This window comes from Salmo salar, chromosome ssa29 (genome assembly GCF_905237065.1).
Source record: "Salmo salar chromosome ssa29, Ssal_v3.1, whole genome shotgun sequence".
Classification (NCBI taxonomy): domain Eukaryota; kingdom Metazoa; phylum Chordata; class Actinopteri; order Salmoniformes; family Salmonidae; genus Salmo; species Salmo salar.
In genome coordinates, this window is record NC_059470.1 from 26,234,812 (window position 1) to 26,262,687 (window position 27,876).

General features: G+C 44.6%; 1 protein-coding gene and 1 long non-coding RNA gene across 4 annotated transcripts; both read right to left on the minus strand.

Moving 5' to 3' along the window:
- Nucleotides 1-666: 666 nt before the first annotated feature.
- LOC106590445 (wiskott-Aldrich syndrome protein family member 3) lies at nucleotides 667-27,831 on the minus strand. Of its 3 annotated transcripts, none has more exons than XM_014181498.2 (9): nucleotides 27,728-27,831; nucleotides 18,654-18,809; nucleotides 11,569-11,703; nucleotides 11,059-11,212; nucleotides 10,771-10,888; nucleotides 10,518-10,699; nucleotides 9,935-10,174; nucleotides 7,830-8,125; nucleotides 667-3,561 (listed from the first exon to the last, which is right to left on the minus strand). In XM_014181498.2, exons 2-9 carry the CDS (start codon nucleotides 18,784-18,786, stop codon nucleotides 3,404-3,406), a joined length of 1,416 nt encoding a protein of 471 aa, XP_014036973.2. In that variant the 5' UTR covers nucleotides 18,787-18,809; nucleotides 27,728-27,831; the 3' UTR covers nucleotides 667-3,403. The 3 variants fall into 3 exon arrangements, with proteins under 3 accessions (XP_014036973.2, XP_014036974.2, XP_014036975.2); XM_014181499.2 differs by having other exon boundaries at nucleotides 27,722-27,813; XM_014181500.2 differs by lacking the exon at nucleotides 27,728-27,831 and adding an exon at nucleotides 21,800-21,850.
- Nucleotides 3,983-5,824, minus strand: LOC123731551 (uncharacterized). The gene is made up of 3 exons (XR_006762715.1): nucleotides 5,464-5,824; nucleotides 5,359-5,407; nucleotides 3,983-4,036 (listed from the first exon to the last, which is right to left on the minus strand). It is a non-coding gene; the product is annotated as an uncharacterized lncRNA (long non-coding RNA).
- Nucleotides 27,832-27,876: the final 45 nt, after the last annotated feature.

Consider the following 27,876-nt stretch of genomic DNA (forward strand, 5'->3'; position numbering starts at 1 on the left):
AAATCTTTGAAATGATTGCATGTTCCGTTTATATTTTTGTTCAGTATAAATGTATTGTATCACACCCTCTAAACTTATTCCATGGATCCCTTGGCCAAATTAGTAGAATCTGTTAAGAATATTCATTCAAAAAAAACACTGCTCCCCACTTTGAGAACCCCTGCACTAACTGAGATATTGTAAGACATTGTGTGAATAAGGTATATATTTTTCCAAGGTGTTAGTTGTAACTTTGTATTGCTTTGGTTAGTTTACTGAATTGAGAGATCTTGTTAATTTTATAGAAAAATAATGTGCTGTGTATTAAAAACAAAACCCCTGTGTTGGTTTGGTTTGTTTATCCTCCCTCTGCATCCGTTGGCTCAGTGCCTCCCGCCACTCCTCTGTTCCCATGGTGACTCCCTTCTTAGCTGGGTCAGTGCTATCAGGAATCCTTGGGATGTCGCTACCCTAAACCCGAACCCCTACAGTAACAATAATTCTTAAATAACCCTAACCCTATTCTTAACCCTTACCTTAACCATTATAAATGTCAACTTCAATAGGGTAGGGACATCCCAAGGATTCCGGGTAGCAATACTGTTACCATGGAAACTGCTGTCTCAGTGTCAGCACCGTGTTGTCTCCATGACAACAGTGCAACAGGAAAGAGACGCAGACACGACATTGTGAATATCAATTTTTATTCCTCATATTTTTATTTATTCTCAGGGTCACAGAGTTCAAAGTTTACAGAGTTCACACTAAAAATAACCATGACAACCCTAAACCCAATTCAATCTATTCTTCAGCTTCCATATCTCTGCTAGACATCACTAAGCAATTAGACTCAGCTGTTATCCATTAAGCCTCCTTTTATCCTTCCCTATCTCCAATCAGATGCTCTCGCCACACAAACTCGCTCACTCACTCACTCTCACACTCACTCACTCACTCACTCTACGTTCCAATATCCATACTAGAGTACCACTTAGAAGGAAGCGATGCTGGCTGTGCATCCTAAGTGTAGCACATGGGGTAGTGTTCTAGTGATGATGGAATACAGCCTCCCTCTCAGGCCACTCCCTCACACACACCTGTCGCCTTCAGAAGGAACACAGTAGGAAAACGCTTTCAAAACGTCTTCTCCCATTTGCTCCAACAAAACCCTGACCAGCGCAGTGCACACGCGGTTCCTTCTGAACGTCACCCTGACCAGCACAGTCCACACAGTTCCTTCTGAACGCTACCCTGACCAGCGCAGTCCACACGGTTCCTTCTGAACGCCACCCTGACCAGAGCAGTCCACACAGTTCCTTCTGAACGCTACCCTGACCAGCGCAGTCCACACGGTTCCTTCTGAACGCTACCCTGACCAGCAAAGTCCACACGGTTCCTTCTGAACGCCACCCTGACCAGAGCAGTCCACACGGTTCCTTCTGAACACTACCCTGACCAGCACAGTCCACACGGTTCCTTCTGAACGCCACCCTGACCAGAGCAGTCCACACGGTTCCTTCTGAACGCTACCCTGACCAGAGCAGTCCACACGGTTCCTTCTGAACGCTACCCTGACCAGAGCAGTCCACACGGTTCCTTCTCAACGCTACCCTGACCAGAGCAGTCCACACAGTTCCTTCTGAACGCTACCCTGACCAGCGCAGTCCACACGGTTCCTTCTGAACGCCACCCTGACCAGAGCAGTCCACACAGTTCCTTCTGAACGCTACCCTGACCAGCGCAGTCCACACGGTTCCTTCTGAACGCTACCCTGACCAGCAAAGTCCACACGGTTCCTTCTGAACACCACCCTGACCAGAGCAGTCCACACGGTTCCTTCTGAACGCCACCCTGACCAGAGCAGTCCACACAGTTCCTTCTGAACACTACCCTGACCAGAGCAGTCCACACGGTTCCTTCTGAACGCTACCCTGACCAGAGCAGTCCACACGGTTCCTTCTGAACGCTACCCTGACCAGCGCAGTCCACACGGTTCCTTCTGAACGCTACCCTGACCAGAGCAGTCCACACGGTTCCTTCTGAACGCTACCCTGACCAGAGCAGTCCACACGGTTCCTTCTGAACACTACCCTGACCAGAGCAGTCCACACGGTTCCTTCTGAACGCTACCCTGACCAGAGCAGTCCACACGGTTCCTTCTGAACGCTACCCTGACCAGAGCAGTCCACAAGGTTCCTTCTGAACGCTACCCTGACCAGCGCAGTCCACACTGTTTCTTTTGACTTCTCTTCATCTTCCTGTTGCTATAATCTACACATAAAAATTGGTCTCAGTCCTAGATTAAGTGTTCCAGTAAAAACATTAGAAAAAAGACTGTCTTCCCAAGGGGAGGTTCTCTAAGTAAGGCCCTTAATAAGACTGTAACTATACATGAGATGAGTGCCACTCCTGGGGTGCCACAAACAGGGCTTTACTAGTGTTATTATGGATAACATATTCTACAGAGACACACTGGGGTCTCCTGGGATGTATTCAAGATGCCCTGAGCATTGCTTGAGAGTTTTAAAATGTTAACAGTAATACTATTGAATTGAATGTTTATTTGCAATTAGTGTCAGTATAGCAGCTGAACCTGATAGTATGCATCTTGAGTACACCGCTAGAGTTCCAGTTCTGGACCCTTCAGCGGCTGATGCAGGAGTCTGATCTACCAGCAGTGCTACATGTGACCAGGGGTCACCCAGCTTATATCATGTACAAATACACCTGTATGTGTGTGTTTTTGTTTATGTTTTGTTGGTATATATACACTGTGTACAAAACAAAACATGCACTAAATTCTGCTTACTATGCATGCACTGCAGTTTGAGGAAACTATAGACAACTGTTCTCTTTATAATGACAGTATATACACTAAATGTACAAAACATGCTCTTTCTGTGACATAGACTGACCAGGTGAATCCAGGTGAAAGCTATAATCCCTTATTGATGTCGCCTGTTAAGTCCCCTTCAATCAGGGGTATAGGGGAGGAGCCAGGTTAAAGGAGGACTTTTAAGCCTTGAGACAATTGAAACATGGATTGTGCATGTCTGCCAATCAGAGGGTGTATGGGCAAGACAAAAAATGTAAGTGCCTTTGAACGAGTATGGTAGTAGGTGCCAGGCGCACCGGTTTGTGTCAAGAACTGCAACATTGCTGGGTTTTTCACACTCAACAGTTTTATCATGTGTAACAAGAATGGTCCACCACCCAAAGGACATCCAACACCTTGTAGAGTCCATGCTCCTACGAATTGAGGCTGTTCTGAGGGCAAAAGGAGGAGGGGGGTGCAACTTGATATTAGGAATGTGTTATTCATGTTTAATACACTCAGTGAACCATTTAGTGGCTTATTTTTTGTGCGGATGTGAACGTGCACATGTATGTGCTTTTCAGCTTTTGAGTGAGTGATGTGTGTGTGTTAGTCGGACCAGTCGTTCTCTTCCAGCTCTGAGTCATCTTCGGAGTCGGAGTACTCGACAGCGATGCGTCTGGAGAGGATGGTGGCCACGTCGTTCCCTACAGGCTCCCTCTTAGCCTGCTGCTCCTGCTGCTCCTGTCCCTTCTTCAAGTGGATACCTACAGCCAGGGAGAGACCGTTAGATACCTACAGCCAGGGAGAGACCGTTAGATACCTACAGCCAGGGAGAGACAGTTAGATACAGACACACTTCAACTAGATACCTACAGCCAGGGAGAGACCGTTAGATACCTATAGCCAGGGAGAGACCGTTAGATACCTACAGCCAGGGAGAGACCGTTAGATACCTACAGCCAGGGAGAGACCGTTAGATACATACACACTTCAACTAGATACCTACAGCCAGGGAGAGACCGTTAGATACCTACAGCCAGGGAGAGACGTTAGATACAGACACACTTCAACTAGATACCTACAGCCAGGGAGAGACAGTTAGATACCTACAGCCAGGGAGAGACCGTTAGATACCTACAGCCAGGGAGAGACCGTTAGATACAGACACACTTCAACTAGATACCTACAGCCAGGGAGAGACAGTTAGATACCTACAGCCAGGGAGAGACCGTTAGATACCTATAGCCAGGGAGAGACCGTTAGATACCTACAGCCAGGGAGAGACCGTTAGATACCTACAGCCAGGGAGAGACGTTAGATACAGACACACTTCAACTAGATACCTACAGCCAGGGAGAGACAGTAAGATACCTACAGCCAGGGAGAGACCGTTAGATACCTACAGCCAGGGAGAGACCGTTAGATACCTACAGCCAGGGAGAGACCGTTAGATACCTACAGCCAGGGAGAGACCGTTAGATACCTACAGCCAGGGAGAGACCGTTAGATACAGACACACTTCAACTAGATACCTACAGCCAGGGAGAGACAGTAAGATACCTACAGCCAGGGAGAGACCGTTAGATACCTACAGCCAGGGAGAGACAGTTAGATACAGACACACTTCAACTAGATACCTACAGTCAGGGAGAGACCGTTAGATACCTACAGCCAGGGAGAGACAGTTAGATACAGACACACTTCAACTAGATACCTACAGCCAGGGAGAGACCGTTAGATACAGACACACTTCAACTAGATACCTACAGCCAGGGAGAGACCGTTAGATACCTACAGCCAGGGAGAGACCGTTAGATACCTACAGCCAGGGAGAGACCGTTAGATACAGACACACTTCAACTAGATACCTACAGCCAGGGAGAGACAGTAAGATACCTACAGCCAGGGAGAGACCGTTAGATACCTACAGCCAGGGAGAGACAGTTAGATACAGACACACTTCAACTAGATACCTACAGCCAGGGAGAGACCGTTAGATACAGACACACTTCAACTAGATACCTACAGCCAGGGAGAGACCGTTAGATACAGACACACTTCAACTAGATACCTACAGCCAGGGAGAGACCGTTAGATACCTACAGCCAGGGAGAGACCGTTAGATACAGACACACTTCAACTAGATACCTACAGCCAGGGAGAGACCGTTAGATACCTACAGCCAGGGAGAGACCGTTAGATACAGACACACTTCAACTAGATACCTACAGCCAGGGAGAGACCGTTAGATACCTACAGCCAGGGAGAGACAGTTAGATACAGACACACTTCAACTAGATACCTACAGTCAGGGAGAGACCGTTAGATACCTACAGTCAGGGAGAGACCGTTAGATACCTACAGTCAGGGAGAGACAGTTAGATACAGACACACTTCAACTAGATACCTACAGCCAGGGAGAGACCGTTAGATACAGACACACTTCAACTAGATACCTACAGTCAGGGAGAGACCGTTAGATACAGACACACTTCAACTAGATACCTACAGCCAGGGAGAGACAGTAAGATACCTACAGCCAGGGAGAGACAGTTAGATACCTACAGCCAGGGAGAGACCGTTAGATACAGACACACTTCAACTAGATACCTACAGCCAGGGAGAGACCGTTAGATACCTACAGCCAGGGAGAGACAGTAAGATACCTACAGCCAGGGAGAGACCGTTAGATACAGACACACTTCAACTAGATACCTACAGCCAGGGAGAGACCGTTAGATACCTACAGCCATGGAGAGACCGTTAGATACCTACAGCCAGGGAGAGACCGTTAGATACAGACACACTTCAACTAGATACCTACAGTCAGGGAGAGACAGTTAGATACAGACACACTTCAACTAGATACCTACAGCCAGGGAGAGACCGTTAGATACAGACACACTTCAACTAGATACCTACAGCCAGGGAGAGACAGTAAGATACCTACAGCCAGGGAGAGACCGTTAGATACCTACAGCCAGGGAGAGACAGTTAGATACAGACACACTTCAACTAGATACCTACAGCCAGGGAGAGACCGTTAGATACCTACAGCCAGGGAGAGACAGTTAGATACAGACACACTTCAACTAGATACCTACAGTCAGGGAGAGACCGTTAAATACCTACAGTCAGGGAGAGACAGTTAGATACAGACACACTTCAACTAGATACCTACAGTCAGGGAGAGACCGTTAGATACCTACAGCCAGGGAGAGACCGTTAGATACCTACAGCCAGGGAGAGACCGTTAGATACAGACACACTTCAACTAGATACCTACAGTCAGGGAGAGACCGTTAGATACCTACAGTCAGGGAGAGACAGTTAGATACAGACACACTTCAACTAGATACCTACAGCCAGGGAGAGACAGTAAGATACCTACAGCCAGGGAGAGACCGTTAGATACCTACAGCCAGGGAGAGACAGTTAGATACAGACACACTTCAACTAGATACCTACAGCCAGGGAGAGACCGTTAGATACCTACAGCCAGGGAGAGACAGTTAGATACAGACACACTTCAACTAGATACCTACAGTCAGGGAGAGACCGTTAAATACCTACAGTCAGGGAGAGACCGTTAGATACCTACAGTCAGGGAGAGACAGTTAGATACAGACACACTTCAACTAGATACCTACAGTCAGGGAGAGACCGTTAGATACCTACAGCCAGGGAGAGACCGTTAGATACCTACAGCCAGGGAGAGACCGTTAGATACAGACACACTTCAACTAGATACCTACAGTCAGGGAGAGACCGTTAGATACCTACAGTCAGGGAGAGACAGTTAGATACAGACACACTTCAACTAGATACCTACAGTCAGGGAGAGACCGTTAGATACAGACACACTTCAACTAGATACCTACAGTCAGGGAGAGACCGTTAAATACCTACAGCCAGGGAGAGACCGTTAGATACCTACAGCCAGGGAGAGACAGTTAGATACAGACACACTTCAACTAGATACCTACAGCCAGGGAGAGACCGTTAGATACAGACACACTTCAACTAGATACCTACAGTCAGGGAGAGACCGTTAGATACAGACACACTTCAACTAGATACCTACAGTCAGGGAGAGACCGTTAGATACCTACAGTCAGGGAGAGACAGTTAGATACAGACACACTTCAACTAGATACCTACAGCCAGGGAGAGACCGTTAGATACAGACACACTTCAACTAGATACCTACAGTCAGGGAGAGACAGTTAGATACCTACAGCCAGGGAGAGACCGTTAGATACCTACAGCCAGGGAGAGACCGTTAGATACAGACACACTTCAACTAGATACCTACAGTCAGGGAGAGACCGTTAGAAAGAAATTAACTAGATACCTACAGCCAGGGAGAGACAGTTAGATACAGACACACTTCAACTAGATACCTACAGTCAGGGAGAGACAGTTAGATACCGACAGTCAGGGAGAGACCTAGATACCTACAGCCAGGGAGAGACCGTTAGATACAGACACACTTCAACTAGATACCTACAGTCAGGGAGAGACAGTTAGATACCGACAGACTCGGGAGGACCGTTAGATACCTACAGCCAGGGAGAGACCGTTAGATACAGACACACTTCAACTAGATACCTACAGTCAGGGAGAGACAGTTAGATACCTACAGCCAGGGAGAGACCGTTAGATACCTACAGCCAGGGAGAGAGACAGTTAGATACAGACACACTTCAACTAGATACCTACAGTCAGGGAGAGAGAGACGGGTTAGGCAGTCAGCCAGTCAAACAGACAAAAGGAAAGTTCGGTTTGCATGGCCCGTGGCCCAAGGTTGGCGCAACTTTCTCATTTTAGATCATTCCATTGGTCCTAAAGAGAAATCTCCACCCCCCCCGGGGAACCAGGTAATCCAAAACAAACTCCACACACACACACACACACACACACACACACACACACACACACACACACACACACACACACACACACACACAGAGAGAGAGAGAATAGCTCTGCCACAGAGACAGGTGGGTTAGATCCAGATGGACAGTCTTACCCATGCGTATGGCAGCCAGCAGATCACTACGAGCATCATTAACAGGCTGGGCATTGTGGGGCACGGAGGACATCTTGGGAGTGGTCGAGTAGGAGGAGCCTGGAGGAGGGGGCGGAGGCATTGGGGGAGTTGGAGACACCAGCGACCCAGCGATTGGCGGTGGGGGCAGGGCATAGACACCAGCTGTTCCCATTAGACCTGGGAGAGGAAGTGGGCCTCCGGGGGGCGTGGCAAAGGCAGATTGTGCAGATGGCATGAGAGGGGCAGGAGGAGGGCTGTTTCCATACCCCTCCATGCTGAGAGAGAGAGGGACAGATGGAGAACATGAGGCATTATATTACTCATCATAACCATTTCACAAATAAAAAGTAGGGTATGTTAATCGGCCTCTCCACAAAAACATCTCACATATAACCATGATAATCCTACCATACCAACATCTCACATATAACCGTGATAATCCTACCATACCAACATCTCACATATAACCGTGATAATCCTACCATACCAACATCTCACATATAACCGTGATAATCCTACCATACCAACATCTCACATATAACCGTGATAATCCTACCATACCAACATCTCACATATAACCGTGATAATCCTACCATACCAACATCTCACATATAACCGTGATAATCCTACCATACCAACATCTCACATATAACCGTGATAATCCTACCATACCAACATCTCACATATAACCGTGATAATCCTACCATACCAACATCTCACATATAACCGTGATAATCCTACCATACCAACATCTCACATATAACCGTGATAATCCTACCATACCAACATCTCACATATAACCGTGATAATCCTACCATACCAACATCTCACATATAACCGTGATAATCCTACCATACCAACATCTCACATATAACCGTGATAATCCTACCATACCAACATCTCACATATAACCGTGATAATCCTACCATACCAACATCTCACATATAACCGTGATAATCCTACCATACCAACATCTCACATATAACCGTGATAATCCTACCATACCAACATCTCACATATAACCGTGATAATCCTACCATACCAACATCTCACATATAACCGTGATAATCCTACCATACCAACATCTCACATATAACCGTGATAATCCTACCATACCAACATCTCACATATAACCGTGATAATCCTACCATACCAACATCTCACATATAACCGTGATAATCCTACCATACCAACATCTCACATATAACCGTGATAATCCTACCATACCAACATCTCACATATAACCGTGATAATCCTACCATACCAACATCTCACATATAACCGTGATAATCCTACCATACCAACATCTCACATATAACCGTGATAATCCTACCATACCAACATCTCACATATAACCGTGATAATCCTACCATACCAACATCTCACATATAACCGTGATAATCCTACCATACCAACATCTCACATATAACCGTGATAATCCTACCATACCAACATCTCACATATAACCGTGATAATCCTACCATACCAACATCTCACATATAACCGTGATAATCCTACCATACCAACATCTCACATATAACCGTGATAATCCTACCATACCAACATCTCACATATAACCGTGATAATCCTACCATACCAACATCTCACATATAACCGTGATAATCCTACCATACCAACATCTCACATATAACCGTGATAATCCTACCATACCAACATCTCACATATAACCGTGATAATCCTACCAACAGTTCAAGAAGAAAGAACAACAGGATGGAATTATTACCAGAGTTCGACAGGTCACAGACGAGTCATGTCAAGACCAAAGCAGAGGTGGGTTTTGAGTGCACCAGTGCAGTACTTGGCTTGCATGGGATGACAGTACATTACAGAGCCAACCGCTAAGCTCCAGAGAGAATAAAGCTGTTGTTCATCATCAGATCTAACCCAAACCAATAGCACATTAAACACAACAAACCCTGGAGCCGGGCCAGAGCCACAACAATAGAGCGTACGTGGGTTTGTTTGGTGTCCCTGTGCACATGTCAATGAATGTTAATGTATATTTGAGTGCATTTATGCATCAATCTGTCTGCCAGTGTGTTTATTTATGTGCACTCGCTGACCTGTAGTCCACAGGTCGTAGAGACATGGATCCATTCATGTTCTCAGTGGGAGGGAGAGGGGGTGGAGCATTGTGGGGGCGACCCAGGTTGTATCCCCTGTAGGCATGGTCCAGAGTGGCGTTTCCCTGAGCAGCCAGCTGAGCAGCCAGGAGACTGGGAGGCGGGCCGGAGTACGTGTGGGCGTGACCAGCATGATTGGTTGAGTGAGGGTAGTGGCGTTGGTGGTCAGGCCCAAGACCCCTAAGAGAGAGAAAGGGAGGGAGATGGAGACAACATTTTACAGAATGGCCAGCAGGGGGAGTAAGAGGACTGTCACGTCTCCTTGAACAGCTGACTGAGACTAAATTATCATAGTACTGGGGGAAACCCCTTATTTCCACTGGGGGAAACCCCTTATTTCCACTGGGGGAAACCCCTTATTTCCATGCGAGTAATAATAATCTATACAGAAATGTATTACAAAGAACAGTAATTATTCCATACTTTTTTACTTTTGATATGTTATCTTATAAATGAATCCTTGTTTTATGTCAACTTTTCATTGACGTCATCAGTATGTAACTGTGTGTGTATTTGGACTGGCCTCATCTCAGGGGACAGTGATCCATCGCAGGTGGCCCCCCGGTGGAGCGAGTGTGTGTGGTGGTGGTCTGGCCTCAGCTCCTTATCCAGGGCCAACATATTCCACTCCTGGCGACGGTTCCGAGCCTTACGCACCTTCTTCACCTCCCTCTGCAACGTCCCGTCCACACAACGCTTCTGTTCCTGCGAGGAGACACATTAGTGGAGACGGAGGAGGACAAGAAAGAGAAGAAGGGAGAGATTATTTTGCTTACTTTGTTCTTCCTCTTCTCCTTCCTCTTGTCCTCCGTGTCCCGCAGCATCTTCTCTCTCCACAGGTCGAAGAAGTAAGAGGGGTCAGTGTAGAACTTCAGCCCCTCCTTGTGGTCATCCCTACAGGGTCAAAGGGCAAACGCAGGTCAGGGTTTGTGGGAAATGAAGTCCACACCATTCCATTATGAGACTACAAAACAAGATCAGGTGAGGTATTTGACTCTGGGTTAAGACTGCTCTGGGTAGGAGACATTAGACAGATCATAGAAAGGGAGGGGGAGAGAACACACCTATATTTGGAGAGGATGTTGAGAGGTGGAGGCTTGTTACTCAGGTTGTACATCTCCTTGACAGGGATGGGAACGCTCCTCGTGGACACCACCTGCTGGTCCTGGGCGGTACTGCTCTTAAACGCCTTCTTCATGTTGATGTCCTGCAGAGAGACTGAGGACAGAGAAAGAGAGGACAAACAAAAAGTGAGAGAGAGAGAGAGAGAGAGAGAGAGCGTGAGAGAGAGAGAGCGTGAGAGAGAGAGAGGACACAGAAAGAGAACGAGAGAGAGGGTTAGGGAGAGGGGGATAGACAGGGTGTGAGGGAGAGGGTTAGGGAGAGGGGGATAGACAGGGTGTGAGGGAGAGGGTTAGGGAGAGGGGGATAGACAGGGTGTGAGAGAAGTATTTATATATCCTCAGTTTCATCACTTTTACACATGTTGTAACTGCTGTAAGGACCTCACATCGCTACGTCAATGAGTAACGATGTCACTTCCTATTTCCTGTGACCTCTAACCCCTGTCTCACCTTCCTCCACGGTGGAGTCCAGCTGGGTGACCTTGACGGCCAGGCGGTCGATGCGGTCCTGCAGGGAGTTGGCTCTCAGGTAGAACGTGTTGGCCTCGTTGAACAGCTCTCCGAAGATGTCCTCCGCATGTTTACCTGCAGTACAAGGGTAGACAGATGGATCATGTGGTTAGCATGACATCCTGGTGCACTAAATTATGCATACTATGCATGCACTGCACATTGAGGAAACTATAGACAACTGTTCTCTTTATAATGACAGTATATAAACTGAGTGACAGACTGACAAGGTGAATCCAGGTGAAAGCTATGATCCCAATGTAGAAAATAGAAAAATAAAGAAAAACCCTGGAATGAGTAGATGTGTCCAAACATTGGACTGGTACTGTGTACCACAAATTAACTTAAGGCACACATGTTGCATTCCAGGTGACTACGTCATGAATCTGGTTGAGAGACTGCTAAGAGTGTGCAAAGCTGTTATCAAGGCAAAGGGTGGTTATTTGAAGAATTTGAAGAATTTATTTAACACTTTTTTGGTTCCTACATGATTCCATGTGTTATTTCATAGTTTTGATGTCTTCACTATTATTCTACAATGTAGAAAATAGTAAAAATAAAGAATAAACCCTGAATGAATAGGTTTATCCAAACTTTTGACTGGTAGTGTATAAGTAACATACATATACATACATATATATTTGTGTGTGTGTGTATATATATATATATATACATACACACACACACATACACACACACACACACACACACACACACACACACATATATATATATAACATATATATATATATATATATATATATATATATATGTGTGTAACCGATGTGAAATGACTAGCTAGTTAGTGCACTAATAGCGTTTCAATTGGTGAAGTCACTCGCTCTGAGACCTTGAAGTACTTGTTCCCAAGGGCCGTGGCTTATGTGGAGCGATGGGTAACGATGCTTCGTGAGAGGCAGTTGTTTATGTGTGCAGAGGGTCCCTGGTTCAAGCCCAGTTAGGGACGAGGAGAGGGACGGAAGCTAAACTGTTATACACACAGTTGAAGTGGGAAGTGTACATACACTTAGGTTGGAGTCATTAAAACTTGTTTTTCAACCACTCCACACATTTCTTGTTAACAAACTATAGTTTTGGCAAGTCGGTTAGGACATCTACTTTTTGCATTTTTCCAACAATTGTTTACAGACAGATTATTTCACTTATAATTCACTGTATCACAATTCCAGTGGGTCAGAAGTTTACATACACTAAGTTGACTGTGCCTTTAAACAGCTTGGGAAATTCCATAAAATTATGTCATGGCTTTAGAAGCTTCTGATAGGCCAATTGACATCATTTGAGTCAATTGGAGGTGTACCTGTGGATGTATTTCAAGGCCTACCTTTCAACTCAGTGTGTATTTGCTTGACACCATGGGAAAATCAAAAGAAATCAGCCCAGCCCTCAGAAAAAATATTGTAGACCATCACAAGTCTGGTTCATCTTTGGGAGAAATGTCCAAATGCCTGAAGGTACCACGTTCATCTGTGCAAACAATAGTACGCAAGTATAAACACCATGGAACCACGCAGCCGTCATACCGCTCAGGAAGGAGACGCGTTCGGTCTCCTAGAGGTGAAAGTACTTTGGTGCGAAAAGTGCAAATCAATCCCAGAACAACAGCAAAGGACCTTGTGAAGATGCTGAAGGAAACAGGTACATAAGTATCCATATCCACAGTAAAACGAGTCCTATATTGACATAACCTGAAAGGCCTCTCAGCAAGGAAGAACCCACTGCTCTAAAACCACCATAAAAAAGCCAGACTATGGTTTGCAATAGAAATGTTTGGCCATAATGACCATCGTTATGTTTGGAGGAAAAAGGGGGATGCTTGCAAGCCGAAGAACACCATCCCAACCGTGAAGCACGGAGGTGGAAGCATCATGTTGTGGTGGTGCTTTGCTGCAGGAGGGCCTGGTGCACTTCACAAAATAGATGGAATCATGAGGTAGGAAAATGATGTAGATATATTGAAGCAACATCTCAAGACATCAGTCAGGAAGTTAAAACTTGGTCGCAAATGGGTCTTCCAAATGGACAATGACCCCAAGCATACTTCCAAAGTTGTGGCAAAGTGGCTTAAGGACAACAAAGTCAAGGTATTGGAGTGGCCATCACAAAGCCCTGACCTCAATCCTATAGAAAATGTGTGGGCAGAACTGAAAAAGCGTGTGCGAGCAAGGAAGCTTACAAACCTGATTCAGTTACACCAGCTCTGTCAGGAGGAATGGGCCAAAATTCACCCAACTTATTGTGGGAAGCTTGTGGAAGGCTACCCAAAACGTTTGACCCAAGTTAAACAATTTAAAGGCAATGCTACCAAATACTAATTGAGTGCATGTAAACTTCTGACCCACTGGGAATGTGATGAAAGAAATAAAAGCTGAAATAAATCATTCTCTCTACTATTATTCTGACATTTCACATTCTTAAAATAAAAAGTGGTGATCCTAACTGACCTAAGACAGGGCATTCTTACTAGGATTAAATGTCAGGAATTGTTAAAAACTGTACATACATACATATATAAACTCAGCAAAAAAAGAAACGCCCCTTTTTCAGGACCCTGTCTTTCAATGATAATTTGTAAAAACCCAAATAACTTCACAGATCTTCATTGTAAAGGGTTTAAATACTCTTTCCCATGCTTGTTCAATGAACCATAAACAAATAATTAACATGCACCTGTGGAACAGTCGTTAAGACACTAACAGCTTACAGACGGTAGGCAATTAAGGTCACAGTTATGAAAACTTAGGACCCTAAAGAGGCCTTTCTACTAACTCTGAAAAACACCAAAAGAAAGATGCCCAGGGTCCCTGCTCATCTGCGTGAACGTGCCTTAGGCATGCTGCAAGGAGGCAGAATGCAGATGTGGCCAGGGCAATAAATTGCAATGTCCGTACTGTGAGACGCCTAAGACAGAGCTACAGGGAGACAGGACGGACAGCTGATCATCATCGCTGTGGCAGACCACGTGTAACAACACCTGCACAGGATCGGTATATCCAAACATCACACCTGCGGGACAGGTACAGGATGGCAACAACAACTGACCGAGTTACACCAGGAATGCACAATCCCTCCATCAGTGCTCAGACTGTCCGCAATAGGCTGAGAGAGGCTGGACTGAGGGCTTGTAGGCCTGTTCTAAGGCATGTCCTCACCAGACATCACCGGCAACAACGTCACCTATGGGCACAAACCCACCGTCGCTGGACTAGACAGGACTGTCAAAAAGTGCTCTTCACTGACAAGTCACAGTTTTGTCTCACCAGGGGTGATGGCCGGATTCGCGTTTATCGTCGAAGGAATGAGCGTTACACCGAGGCCTGTACTCTGGAGCGGGATCGATTTGGAGGTGGAAGGTCCGTCATGGTCTGGGGCGGTGTGTCACAGCATCATCGGACTGAGCTTGTTGCCATTGCAGGCAATCTCAATGCTGTGCGTTACAGGGGAGACATCCTCCTCCCTCATGTGGTACCCTTCCTGCAGGCTCATCCTGACGTGACCCTCCAGCATGACAATGCCAGCAGCCATACTGCTCTTTCTGTGCGTGATTTCCTGCAAGACAGGAATGTCACGTGTTCTGCCATGGCCAGCAAAGAGCCCAGATCTCAATCCCATTGAGCACGTCTGGGACCTGTTGGATCAGAGGGTGAGGGCTAGGGCCATTCCCCCCAGAAATGTCCCGGAACTTGCAGGTTCCTTGGTGGAAGTGTGGGGTAACATCTCACAGCAAGAACTGGAGCTGCACTGCAGTACCTAATGCAGCTGGTGGCCACACCAAATACTGACTGTTACTTTTGATTTTGACCCCTCCCTTTGTTCAGGGACACATTAGCCCATGTCTGTTAGTCACATGTCTGTGGAACTTGTTCAGTTTATGTCTCAGTTGTTGAATCTTGTTATGTTCCTACAAATATTTACACATGTTAAGTTTGCTGAAAATAAATGCAGTTGACAGTGAGAGGACGTTTATATACCACCATTTAAAAGTTTGGGGTCACTTAGACATTTCCTTGTTTTTGAAAGAAACATTTTTTTGTACATTAAAATAACATAAAATTGTCAGAAATACAATGTAGACATTGTTAATGTTGTAAATGACTACTGTAGCTGAAAACGGCATATTTTTTATGGAATATCTATATAGGCGTACAGAGGCCCATTATCAGCAACCATCACTCCTGTGTTCCAATGGCACGTTGTGTTAGCTAATCCAAGTTTACCATTTTAAAAGGCTAATTGATCATTAGAAAACTATTTTGCTATTATGTTAGCACAGCTGAAAACTTTTGTCATGATTAAAGAAGCAATAAAACTGGCCTTCTTTAGACTAGTTGAGTATCTGGAGCATCAGCATTTGTGGGTTCGATTACAGGCTCAAAATGGGCAGAAACAAAGACCTTTCTTCTGAAATTCGTCAGTCTATTCTTGTTCTCAGAAATGAAGGCTATTCCATGCGAGAAATTGCCAAGAAACTGAAGATCTCGTACAATGCTGTGTACTACTCCCTTCACAGAACAGCGCAAACTGGCTCTAACCAGAATAGAAAGAGGAGTGGGAGGCCTCGGTGCACAACTGAGCAAGAGGACAAGTACATTAGAGTGTCTAGTTTGAGAAACAGACGACTCACACGTCCTCAATTGGCAGCGTCATTAAATAGTACCTGCAAAACACCAGTCTCAACGTCAACAGTGAAGAGGCGACTCCGGGATGCTGGCCTTCTAGGCAGAGTTCCTCTGTCCAGTGTCTGTGTTCTTTTGCCCATCTTAATCTTTTCTTTTATTGGCCAGTCTGAGATGGCTTTTTCTTTGCAACTCTGCCTAGAAGGCCAGCATCCTGGAGTTGCCTCTTCACTGTTGACATTGATACTGGTGTTTTGCGTCAGACAGGTAGGGGAAACCAACTGAGATGGACTTGAAGATTGGTACTATCAATTCTCTTTCTGCCATTCTTCTGGTAACAAATGTAACTAACAAATAGACCAGGGCATCACTGCCATGGAAGGTCCTAGGGGAAAAATCCACAGCAATCAATCTTTGCTAGAGACAAGTCTGTTTAGGTCAGCGTCAATACGTTTTAACAACGCTGAACTTTTGTGTGTCAGACGCAAACATGAATGCATGAATGCACACGCACAATATAGACTATTTCTGTCACCATACTGACAGGATGACCTCTGGAGAAACATCTAGACTATTTCTGTCACCATACTGACAGGATGACCTCTGGAGAAACATCTAGACTATTTCTGTCACCATACTGACAGGATGACCTCTGGAGAAACATCTAGACTATTTCTGTCACCATACTGACAGGATGACCTCTGGAGAAACATCTAGACTATTTCTGTCACCATACTGACAGGATGACCTCTGGAGAAACATCTAGACTATTTCTGTCACCATACTGACAGGATGACCTCTGGAGAAACATCTAGACTATTTCTGTCACCATACTGACAGGATGACCTCTGGAGAAACATCTAGACTATTTCTGTCACCATACTGACAGGATGACCTCTGGAGAAACATCTAGACTATTTCTGTCACCATACTGACAGGATGACCTCTGGAGAAACATCTAGACTATTTCTGTCACCATACTGACAGGATGACCTCTGGAGAAACATCTAGACTATTTCTGTCACCATACTGACAGGATGACCTCTGGAGAAACATCTAGACTATTTCTGTCACCATACTGACAGGATGACCTCTATCTAGAGGAAGGAAGGAAGAGAGATCTAGCATGCTGAGTTCCATCAACTCTGACCTCTCTTCATGGTTCTGACATTCAGTCCACCTCCACACACACACACGGATACACACACACGGATACACACACACACACTGGTCCCTAGCTCAGGCCTTCCTTTGTACCCAGTCATTTATATTTATCCCACACAGCAGCTGCTGAAAGGCCCACTCCCACCACAATAACTCTCACAATGACAGAGAGAGAGAGAGAAAGAGCGAGAGAGAAAGAGAGAAAGAAGAGAGAGAGAAAGAGAGAGAGAGAGAAAGGAAGGAAGAAAGAAAGAAAGAAAGAAAGAAAGAAAGAAAGAAAGAAAGAAAGAAAGAAAGAAAGAAAGAAAGAAAGAAAGAAAGAAAGAAAGAAAGAAAGAAAGAAAGAAAGAGGGAAAGAAAGAAAGAAGAGAGAAAGAAAGAAAGGAAAAAAGAGAGAGAAAGACAGAGAGAGAAAGAGAGAGAGAGAAAAAGAAAGAAAGAGCGAGACAGAGAGAGGGACAAAGTTGGGGGAGGGAAGAAAACAGAGTATGAGGAAGACATAGAAAGCAAGAAAGTGAGGGTCGAGAGAAAGAGAGAGGGGGAGCAGTGGTGGTTGGATACTGGGTATAAGGGAGGAAAGAATATGTCAATATATTCCACAGGACACGATATGGGTTGTGTCATGGGAACAGCCAGGGTATTCAGTACACCCAAACACACACACATATTCTGAATGTATTCTCGCGGAAATATCTAAACAGGATTACCTCCTCCTGTGGGTCTATGATGACAGAGTCTTGACCTAGCGAACTCTAGGTCTGATCCTAACAAATCAATCACTAGATCATCTTCTTATCAATGTCAAACAGGACGGTGCAGTGTGCACGGCAGCAAGAACTAGAAGATAGTGATGAGAGAGTATTTTAATGCGAGTGTGTAATAGTATAATACTGTAGTGAACGGCGGGGCAGGGAAGCGAACCTGGGTCACTGGGGTGAAAGGCAAACACCCTACCCATTGCACCAATAGCGTTAACTCACTTGGGAATTGTAACATGTCTCATATAGTGAGGATCAATACAACATGATCAGCATAAGCATGTTATTCATAGGTGTGGAAGAGGGCAATGATAATGACATATGTTACTGTTGACACACTGGTATAAAGCATATGAAGTTGTTTGTAGTGTGTGGTTAGTGCTCTGAGAGAGTGTGTGTGTGTGTGTGTGTGTGTGTGTGTGTGTGTGTGTGTGTGTGTGTGTGTGTGTGTGTGTGTGTGTGTTACTCAGGCTGCTGAGCTGGCGGATGATGGAGGAAAGGGTGTTGTTCATCACACACTCCAGTTCACTGCCTACGCCCTCTGGCAACGCCCCCCGGCACAGGTGGCGCGGATCGATGTTCCTCTTCACCAGAGGCATGGTGCCGCCTCACACTGTCACACCTAGAGAGAAGCACAGGACACACAATACATATGATATATGACACACTGTACTTACACAAAGGACGTACTTACAGACAATTTTTGTTTTAAGTTATAACTATTGCAAGTATAAGTATGGTAAGTAGTATAAACACACACACACACACACACACACACACACAGTCACTTGGCCAGACGAATTACCACACACTAACAAACACACAATCCTATTCTTCGAGACAGGGTTAAAGAGACTAGGCATACAACTGGGACCCGTCCAGACTGTAGTAGTAAACAGTAGCAGGCCAACGGCAGACAGATAAAGGTATTAGGAAAATAAGATACAGTCCTGATAATGCTTTCCAGCCTTACCACTGCCCCAGATGTATGGTCAACAGTCCAAACATACACACTCACTCTCCCGTGGCGTGCACGCTGAGACCCATTCCCTTGATAGTTCAGACCAACACACACACTCTCCAATGCAATTGGACACATTCACTAGACACTAAGGATTAAGTTGCCCTTCCTTGACACTAATCTAAGGTGAGGTTAACATCTTCCCTAGAATGGTTTAAATCAGGATCTGAGGAGGCTACGCTGATCCTAGATCTGAGTCTAAGGGCAGCTTCTACAGCAGATGAAAAAGGGATCTCAGAAAGCATCGGAGCGGCCATCTTATCTGGGCCTCTCCCTGCTTCCTGTTTTTGCGACTTCCGCCCGGCTTCAGCTTCCTGTCCTCCCAGAGGAGCAGCAGAAGAACAATACAGCTACAGCTTGAGGAACTGCGGGGGGCCAGACACCCAACAGCAAAGCTGACTCCTTAGCCATGCTCTTCATTTCAGATCTAGCATGCTAGGCTATGTGTGTCATTGATGAATAGGGGGTTTTGTGAAGGGAAAGGGGGATATCTAGTCAGTTGCACAACTGAATGCATTCCACCAAAATGTGTCTTCCGCATTTAACCCAACCCCTCTGAATCAGAGAGGTGCGGTTGGCTGCCTTAATCAATGTCCAGGTCATCGGTGCCCGGGAGCAATTGTTGTTGGGGGTTAACTGCCTTGCTTAAGGGCAGAACGGCAGATTTTTCCAACTTGCTGGCTCAGGGATTTGAACCAGCGACCTTTCGGTTACTGGCCCAACAATCTTAACTGCTAGGCTAGCCCCTTTGATGGTGTTGACAGAGAAAATAGTCATTTCTGACCACCAAGTAGCAACCTCCCCACAAGGCTACGGCAGAGTCCTCAGCTGGCCTCGGTCCAATACCCCCTGCCAAGCCCTGCTTACAGCCATAAACCAATAAGGGACAACAAAGGAGAAATTACTCCATCATCGTCTGCTGCCACAAAACTCACTGAAAACAGCTAATTAGGTCTGCTGTTAAAGAGATAGAGCCATGGTTTGGGTATGGAACCAGGCAAACATTACTATAGAAAAACGCTAGTCTGTGAAATGTGTTGGTCTGCTCTGCTTGTTCTGAGTATAGTTAACATATGCCATGAGTTTGATCGGTTCTTGTCTGGTGTGACAATGGGGAGATAATTAAGAGGTTGCGGTGGGGAAGCAAAGGAAAGGAAGGGGGAGAGAGGAAGGGAACGTGTGTGTGTGTGTGTGTGTGTGTGTGAGGGAGTAAATAATGTGTGTATATGGTATGTGTGTGAGGGGGTAAATAATGTGTATATGGTGTGAAAGAGTAGTGTGTGTGTGTGTGTGTGTGTGTGTGTGTGTGTGTGTGTGTGTGTGTGTGTGTGTGTGTGTGTGTGTGTGTGTGTGTGTGTGTGTGTGTGTGTGTGGAGAGTGAGTTAGTGAGGAAGGGGGTGTGCAGGGGCCTCAGGGAAGCCACTCTGAAAGGTTCCTAGGACAATAGAGCTCCGTTCACACGGCAACAGCAGAGTGCTCCCATGCATGCCTCCCCCTCCGCTCCCCTCCTCCTCCTCCCCAGACCTCCTTCAATACACCCTGAAAAGAGGGCACTCCACTCAGAAAGGAAGAGAGGGAGAAAGAGAGAGGAAAAGAGAGAGAGAGTTTAGATTACGATTTCTTATAGTTAGTCACATTCAGGTTTGCAAATGTAGTTGCAGTGTGCAGTAAAATTCTTAAGCGCCGAGCTCCAACAGTGCAGGTGTGAATGAAACAATAATAATAATAAAATTAATATTATATACACCAGTGATGGTCGGTGCCGTTTAAGATTAGGGAGGACGATACATTTCTTTATGAGCATGGCCTTATTTCTATTACAGCATATTGGATGACTGTCATTCATATTCCATTCACCCAGCTCAATGTAACATCGATAGGTTTAGGCTACTACATGATACTCTAATTTCCCTGTACCCATCATGAGTTTGCTACAACCTAGCCTATGAATGAAAGTTTACAATGTATGTGGACAGGTCAAGTACATTTTTTGTAATCAAGGTGAGAAACAGTGACACATTCAATACCGCCTTGTACACTCTTGCCTGCATCTAGCTGATCTAGGGTGGAGTCACTAGTCCAACGGCTAGTTTCTATTTCACAAATTCAGGTATGTTAATCCCTATTTCGTTCCGTTTGCTTCCGTTTAAGAAACGTTTTTCAACAGAATCGGCAGATCACACGCTAAACACAGTTCACTTTCATAGCTGCCACATTCAAACAGCATGATCACTTTGCTCGTAATTCCTTCTCGCATCTATGCGCTCTCCTCCTCGCTCACCTTTTCCCTTTGCTTGTGGAATCCAGTGCATAACACATCAGCTGTCTGTGACCAGGCGAAAAAAACTTTCCAAGCCAAACCTTCATATCATAACCGCTAACCGTTACACACAGACTACACCATTGTCACCATATCATCTAATGTTTAAGTCAACATAGTTAATGGAACTAACGCATTAGTAACTGGTTCTACAATGTAAAAGGCCATTTCCACATCCATTGTTACATTAGTACATAACTCTTAATCAGACTTAATGATTATTAATGATACTTTAATACCATGCATACGTGGAACAATGATTTTGTCTTACTCAACATTCTGACTCCAAAGCGTTGAGCGCAGGCCATGTAGCCTATTCCTATGCGCACTGAGGCATGCGCTCGCTCCTATTACACACATAGGACAGAGACACACAAAACTCTGACATAACCCGGAAAATATGAACAAAGGAAACCACACATTGAATTAAATAAACAGTTAAATAAACAGAACTTACCCCTCATGAGTCTTGGGAACATTCATGTGCACTATAAACATCGTGCCCACTCAGAGCAGGATAACAAATGGTTGGCTAAATGAAAATGTATCGTTGGACTATCAAACGTGAAACAGAAATGTCTACGTGTTGCAATAAACGGTAAGGGGATGGAATGATGACACACTAGCAATTATTGTAGTATTAGGTGGAATTTAGATTTACCACATAGGGCTTATGCATTTAAACGTGTGAAAGCAACAGAAAACATTTCAATAAGAGAAAAAAAAGTTCTACACTGGCGGGAGTTTGGTCTTCGAACACAGTAATAATTCATTTTAAGTACAAGTGCCAAATGCAAGCTTCATAAGTAAATTATTAATTTAAAGCAATTGTTACATATCAAAATACCAGTAGGCCTATGCTAGTAATTGTTGCCCCATTGCTGGTGAGCTTGCAAAGTAAATAGTTAATATTATTGATCACCCCCAAAAATATTTTTTATTATGGCAATCCTCTCTTCCTACAATTTCAGTTTTTTCGCTGCACTCGATCCTATAGCTGTACAGCAAATCAGCAATCTGTTGGCTAGCTCACCCGACCTGCGTTGATTGACAGTTTACTGGTCCAATCAGAGTTCAGAGTGTGCGTTTCCCTAGCCAATCTGTTGCGGGTTTTTTTCTATTGCAAGGGCGATGCTGTGGCTACTGTCTCAGGCTGCGTGTAGAGTAGGCCTAATCCACATAGAACATATGCCACAAAATGAGTGACAAAACATGTTAGATCATTTCAAGTCATCAGTCTCAAGACAAAGTCGAGTCCCGAGTCTTGAGGCTCCAAGGCAAGTCTCAAGTTATTTTAGTTTCTATCAAGTTGAAGTATAGGTGGGTATAGGTCTCAAATCAAATTTGTCGACAACTCTGATTGATAAAGCATATAAATAGCGTGTCAGGATTTGATTAGAGCTTTGATCGAAAATTCAAGCCTCATGCTTCCTGAGCCATACATTAAATACATTTTATGAGCCCTACATTAAAGACACTTTATGATCACAAGCCAAAAAAAGCCCAAATGATTGTGCCGTTATCCAATATATAGGCTACTGCACATTACGCAGGACAGAAAACCATAAGAGCCCATAGACGTAGCTAGCCATGTGCTCTCATGGGTAAATAATTGAAACTAGCTAATCTTTTTGAGTGTGAACTGTATTTCTTTACTGTATTGTATTAAACTATATTATATTATGCACATCATTCAAACCATGATAAAGCAGAAGAGAACATGCAATTCTGGTGCAGCACATGCAGCCTACAAAGTTACAAGCACAGGCTAGAGAATTAGATTTTAATTTTGAAATATAATAGGGACTATTTGTATATTTAGTAGGCTGACGCATATATACCTTCCATAACATTTCCCTTAATGTTATTAGCCTACCTCCTCTTTCTCTCTCCATTGTTGCTTCATTCTTTCCTCACTTTCAACAGGTAATTAAATGAGTTCTGTTGTCCTCATCGCCATCATTCTAATGACATGCTGAATAATATAGGACTAGAATTAGATGCAGATGGCTTTCACTTCTCTTCACCAAGATTGAATGGTTATGGGACTGAATAAATAACTGCTAACCTACCACGTTCGCTCTTCTTTCAAACTACCCGTGAGTTGTATTGGCTGCTGTATTTAACATTCAGAAAACAAGAGCTTGCGTCCCTCTTCGATTTTGTCTATTGGTATAAGAAAATGGCATGGACAAAAATGATGGGACCCTTAACCTAATATTTTGTTGCACAACCTTTAGAGGGAATCACTGCAATCAAATGTTTTCTGTAGATCTTAATGAGACTTCTGCACCTGTTAACAGGTAGTTTGGCCCACTCTTCCTGAGCAAACTGCTCCATCTGTCTCAGGGTACCTTCTGCACCTGTTAACAGGTAGTTTGGCCCACTCTTCCTGAGCAAACTGCTCCATCTGTCTCAGGGTACCTTCTGCACCTGTTAACAGGTAGTTTGGCCCACTCTTCCTGAGCAAACTGCTCCAGCTGTCTCAGGGTACCTTCTGCACCTGTTAACAGGTAGTTTGGCCCACTCTTCCTGAGCAAACTGCTCCATCTGTCTCAGGGTACCTTCTGCACCTGTTAACAGGTAGTTTGGCCCACTCTTCCTGAGCAAACTGCTCCAGCTGTCTCAGGTTTGATGGATGCCTTCTCCAGACTGTAAGTTTCAGCTCTTTCCATAGATGTTAGACAGGATTGAGATCAGGCCTCATAGAAGGCCACTTCAGAAAAGTCCAATGTTTTGTTGTTTTCCATTTTTGGGTGCTTTTAGCTGTGTGTTTTGGGTCATTATCCTGTTGGAGGACCCATGACCTGTGACTGAGACAGAGCTTTCTGACACTGGGCAGTATGTTTTGTTCCATAATGCCTTGATAGTCTTGAGATTTCATTGTGCCCTGCACAGGTTCAAGGCACCCTGTGCCAGGCGCAGCAAAGCAGCCCCAAAACATAACTGAGCCTCCTCCATGTTTCACTGTAGGTATGTTGTTTTCTTTGTGAGCTTCATTTTTTCATCTGTGAACATGAAGCTGATGTGACTTGCCAAAAAGCTCCAGTTTGGACTCACCTGTCCAAAGGACATTCTCCCAGAAGGATTGTGGCTTGTCAATATGCATTTTAGCAAATTCCAGTCTGTCTTTGTTTTTCTTTCAAAAGTGGAGTCCTCCTGGGGTCTTCTTCCATCAAGCCCACTGTCGCTCAAAAAGCGATGGATGGTGCGATCAGAAACTGACGTACCTTCAGTTTGGAGTTCAGCTTGTATCTCTTTGGCAGTTATCCTTGGTTCTTTTTCTGCCATTCACACTATCCTTCTGTTCAATCTGGGGTCCATGTTCCTCTTGCGGCCGCGCCCAGGGAGGTTGGCTACAGTTCCATGGACCTTAAACTTCTTAATAATGTTTGCAACTGTTGTCACAGAAACATCAAGCTGCTTGGAGATGGTCTTGTAGCCTTTACCTTTACCATGCTTGTCTATTATCTCTTCAGACAAATCTCTCCTTTGCTTTCTCTGGTCCATGTTCAGTGTGGTGTACACAATGATACCAAACAGCACTGCGACTATTTTTCTCCATTTAAATAGGCTGAATGATTGATTACAAGATTGGGGACATGTGTGATACTAATTAATTTGAAATATCTCTATAATCCAATTATTTATTATCTTTTCTAAGGGGTACCAACAAATGTGTCCAGGCCATTTCAGAATCTCTTTGTAGAAGAAGCAATAATTAATCTCTTTCCACAGCTTCTTTGCTTTATTCTATGACATACCAAAGGCATGCAAGTATACATGATAAAATAGCTTTTAATTGCATCCCTTTTCAGGAGGAATGAAGCACTATTTTAATGAGCTGTAAGGGTAACAACAAATTTGAGCACATCTGTATATCAATCTTGAACAGGATTATCTTTTTGGATGCAATTTGAATGGAATTGATGAGAGAGAGCGAGGAAGACTGCTTGTGAATGCTCTGATTTAAATGGAATTGATGAGAGAGAGAGCGAGAGAGGAAGACTGCTTGTGAATGCTCTGATTTAAAGCAACGATAGGCTGTTTCAAAACTCTGCAGCTGCAATAATTTAAAAAACAAGGTGGCCCCCGAAAGCCAGGTGGAGATGTGTAAATTAGACGCACATTCAGTCTTTATATTACTGTAGCATAGACCATGCTGCAGCAAATGTAGGCCTACATGTCACAAGAAAAAAAGTTACTATGATGAGATGATAGGGCTACATGCATTGTGAACTGCGCTCCATACTGAGATGGTCTGTCTGTCCCAACCATGAGCGTTGATGACTGATCATGCAGAGAACAGAGTGAAGGCCGTAAAGAATACATATTTGGACTTGCATATAATAATTTAACAGTTCCATGTCACGTCACTATTTACATTAATCATTTATTATAATTGACCGTTTCCTCACAGTTATATATCCCGGGGAAAAGTGATTGGTTTTGGGCGGTAAATCTCGATAACCGGACATCCTCCAGAAATGGTCATAATTACTGTTTAAGTCTATGTAAGGGGGTGAGAACTATGAGCCTCCTAGGTTTTGTATTTTAGTCAATGTACCCAGAGGAGGACGGAAGCTAGCTATCCTCCGGCTACACCGTGGCGCTGTTGATGCTACTGTAGACCTTCTTTGCAAAATAGTGTGTTTTAATAAATTATTTGGTTACATGTGAATATATTTAGTATAGTTTTATCTAAAAATAGCTTTTTTAATGTTACACTATTTTGATGAAATTCACTGAGGAGGATGGTCCTCCCCTTCCTCCTCTGAGGAGCCTCCACTGATATGTAAGAACATTTGAGAAAGAGAGAGGTGGGGAGAGAGAGAGAGCAAGAGAGATGTAAAACACTAGCGAGTTGGGGAGAGAGAGAGAGGTGGGGAGAGAGAGAGAGCAAGAGGGATGTAAAACACTCGCGAGTTGGGGAGAGAGAGAGAGAGAGGTGGGGAGAGAGTGAGAAACTGCACGTAGTAAAAGAAAGAGTAATGCCCTAATACAAACACACGGGAATAGCTCCGCCAGGCATGTAGGCTACTCTGACAAACTGATAACTTTAATGACAGAGTTAGTCATTTTCTCTGTCATGCACACAAAACCACTATAGCCTCTCAGACGAGCAGCACATTCGCCATCTCGAGAGCTCAGAGAGCAGAGGGCCTTTGAACTTCACTAGAGGCATCCTGACTGCTGCCACCAGGATGTAGTTCATGTGTCTCCCTAAAGACCCTCTACGCCCACACACAGCTTTTACTATGGATGCCGAAATTCCTGAGCAGGGAAACATTATCAATTTATGAGTCAAGTACAGCCTTTGGCGCGAGAGCTCGTGGTGGGGTCATCAATATTGCAAGATCAATTACGTCAGGTTACACATTGCCCTACAAATTACGCTAAAACTCCAACTCTGACATTGCTAGATCATGGATGATCTCTACAGCATGCCTATTCGCCCTGATAGACAGTCATAATAATAAATATACAGGCTATATTAATTATAGCCTGTGACCGTTATAATAATTGACATGTCACTGCCCTACATTCACAGAATAATGTAGCCCATTGCACATATTAATAGAACAATTGTAGTTAATCCATCTTGCTTTCAGTAGAGTGGGTGAGCAACAAAACCAGCCGCCTGTGCGCGGGCTGCAGGCAGTGCACAAACACAACACACACAGCCTATTCTACACACGCAGACACAACACTGATGGCAAGCGCGATCAATCAAAGTTCCTCGGTGTCTCTTCCCCTTACTGATGGGTTGGTTGACCTACATCTGTTTAACGATTCTATTTCCCAGCCTGCATCGATAGCAACAATATTATAACCCAACTTAGTTCTAACACTTTCTACATCAAATGCATTTTGTCCGTTCCAGTAAACAATAACCAACCGGTTCTGAGCAAGGCAGCGGCCAAATGGAGTGTGCAGAAATGGGCTAGAATTGTATTTAAAGAATCGGGCCTTGGACACAGAACTCGTAAAGCCCTTGTGCTTCATCATTATAATCTATTGAGTGTCCACTAGTGGTGGCCGGTCGCTATGTCCAGTCAGTGGTTCGACCATTTGGATTAACGCAATTCCACACATATATATACATATAAAAAAACATTCAATTAGGGGGAAATATAAACAGTTTGGCAAGTAATATTCCGATTCTTATGAGTTATAAAAGCATAGTAAATACCCTCACCAGCAGTCAGAAATGTAATAGATTAATCTGGCAGCATGTCCCGTTAGATACTCCTCTTGTTCGCGCTGCCATCTGTGTCCCTGGTGGTCTGGCCACTCTAAACAATCCAACACGGGGGGCGGGATACTCCGTCAGCCTCCGCCAATCAG